The sequence below is a fragment of the Plectrocnemia conspersa genome, unplaced genomic scaffold (assembly GCF_051122295.1).
Source record: "Plectrocnemia conspersa isolate PC_06_02 unplaced genomic scaffold, ASM5112229v1 ptg000011l, whole genome shotgun sequence".
Taxonomy (NCBI): domain Eukaryota; kingdom Metazoa; phylum Arthropoda; class Insecta; order Trichoptera; family Polycentropodidae; genus Plectrocnemia; species Plectrocnemia conspersa.
In genome coordinates this window covers 266,125-268,239 of record NW_028277175.1, presented here as the reverse complement: position 1 = coordinate 268,239, position 2,115 = coordinate 266,125, and the positions used below count along the sequence as shown (strand labels likewise).

Below are 2,115 nucleotides of genomic sequence, written 5' to 3'. Positions count from 1 at the left end.
AATTGTTTTTTGCGCTCTCCTATTGGTCAAAATTCGGTTTAGATGTTCTTCATTTGATTCTCGCTTATTTTACGTTGTAATATTGTCATAAAAAGTCTTAATAACCGAGCGATTTGAATTTGTCAAAAAAAGTATGTCTTTTAATGTTTAAAATTTGAAACATTATTTATGTATTAAAACATTGTTGGCCACTTTGGCATTGTCAGGGCCAAAGCATAAAAATAAATATAAAAATAAAAAGGAAGAAGATATTTTTTTCGTCTGGCAATAGATACACTCATGTGGCAAAACTGACGTTAGCTCGTAATGTTTTTAACTGTATACAAAGTTATAAACGATTAAGGAAAACATGAGATGGAAATGCTACATATTTTTGTGTTTATCTATAAACTTGATATTCCTAAATATAGTTTCTTCGTTCTCCGTTTGGGGAATGGGTAGTTTAGTGATAGATAAGATCTCTGAGTATTATTGTAGTTATACCGAGTGCTGTACGGAGATCGACGTTCCGATGGACGTGAGAGGTGAGAGGTGAGCGGTGAGCAAATTAACAAACGATTGGTAATTTTGATTAAATTTTGTCCCAGCTCTGAGATATGCGGCCCAAGAGGATCTGTTCGGGCAGCCGCTGGTAGAAGAGGCGTTCCATGCGTTCTCGGACTACTGGCGCAACAGCGAGCGCGGAAGCAAGCCTTTGGCCATGTCTTTCCAAGGTTGGCCAGGCGTCGGCAAGACGCACTTTAGCCGCATGATCATAAAAGCGTTCTACAAGAACGGCCTAAACAGCAAATATGTCAAGAGATACAACGGGCTGAGCAGTTTTCCCGACCCCAATTCAATCTTTTTTTATAGGGTACGTGTACACTATTCGGTCGAATCTATTTGTACATCTAGTCAAAGCATACGTTTTTTTTACCTAGGAACGATTGAGAAGAGAAGTGGAAGAGACAGTCAAGAAGTGCCCCAGGTCCATGTTCATATTCGAAGAAGTAAACGACATACCTCTCACCATTTTGGACGTTATAAAACCCATGTTGGATTATCACACGTCTTTGCGAGGCGCAGATTATAAGTAAAATATATGTTCCATATACAATATATCCCGTCCCATATAATTGCTATATTTTCAGAAAAGCCATTTTCATATTCATCTCTAACACCGGAGGGGACGAAATAATGATGGAATATCTTTCGTTGAAGAAACCTCGAGAGGAAATGAAGTTCGCCGATTTCGACACTGTCCTCAGGAAATCGTCATACAGCGACGGTAATTGCTTAAAACTTTAAAACTCAACTGACAAATTACCAGTCTTATTTTTATTCTCAGGCGGATTGAAAGATTCCCCCGTGGTAGACAGGCATTTGATCGATCATTTCGTGCCGTTCCTTCCCTTGGAAGAGAGCCACATTAGACTGTGCATCGAGCGGGAGTTTCGAGTGTGGGGAATTCAGAATCCTTCCGAAAGCATGATAGCGTAAGAGTCCGCTTCGTTTCTAATTAAAATAATCTTTTTACCATCCCGGAGTGATACCGTTTGTATTTTAGGGAAACCATGTCAGTGCTCACGTTCGGACCTTCCCATCTTCCTATTTTTTCAAACTCCGGATGCAAGAGGATAGAGAAAAAAGTCGCATTCGTCGTGATGAAATCTCGACGAGAATTATAACATTGCTGTATTTTTTAATTTTCTTATAATGTATTTTTTTATAAATATCTATTGCAAATGACACATTTTAGGGTCAGGTTGTAATAAATGTTATTTGTTTAAAAAAGTAACTTTTAAGTCTCCAATATTGTCACCTCGAATTTGGAATAAAACCTTGGGAGAAACGACTATCGAATATACCACCACGTTACCTTTTGCTTCTTCAGAATTATTTTTAAGAGTCAACGTAGATAAAAACTGAATTTTCGGCAATATTACAATCCTATTTAATCAATCGTAAAACCGTCAATAGAGTCAGATAATATACAATTGAAGTGCATCCTCGATCGAAATAAATATATAACGCACTTTTTTAAAAACTTCTATTACAGGAAAATATATACCTTAAAATTATGAGAAAAAATTAAAAAAATAAAACAAGACAAGTGAGAAAAAATAAAAATACATA

General features: G+C 36.7%; 1 protein-coding gene across 2 annotated transcripts; it reads left to right on the top strand.

The window, feature by feature from the left end:
- The first annotated feature begins 273 nt into the window (after positions 1 to 273).
- On the top strand, positions 274 to 1,773 carry LOC148229036 (torsin-like protein). Of its 2 annotated transcripts, none has more exons than XM_088198620.1 (6): positions 274 to 524; positions 588 to 853; positions 921 to 1,072; positions 1,131 to 1,267; positions 1,328 to 1,475; positions 1,547 to 1,773. In XM_088198620.1, exons 1-6 carry the CDS (start codon positions 350 to 352, stop codon positions 1,665 to 1,667), a joined length of 999 nt encoding a protein of 332 aa, XP_088054746.1. In that variant the 5' UTR covers positions 274 to 349; the 3' UTR covers positions 1,668 to 1,773. The 2 variants fall into 2 exon arrangements, with proteins under 2 accessions (XP_088054746.1, XP_088054745.1); XM_088198619.1 differs by having other exon boundaries at positions 1,310 to 1,475.
- The last annotated feature ends 342 nt before the right edge of the window (positions 1,774 to 2,115 follow it).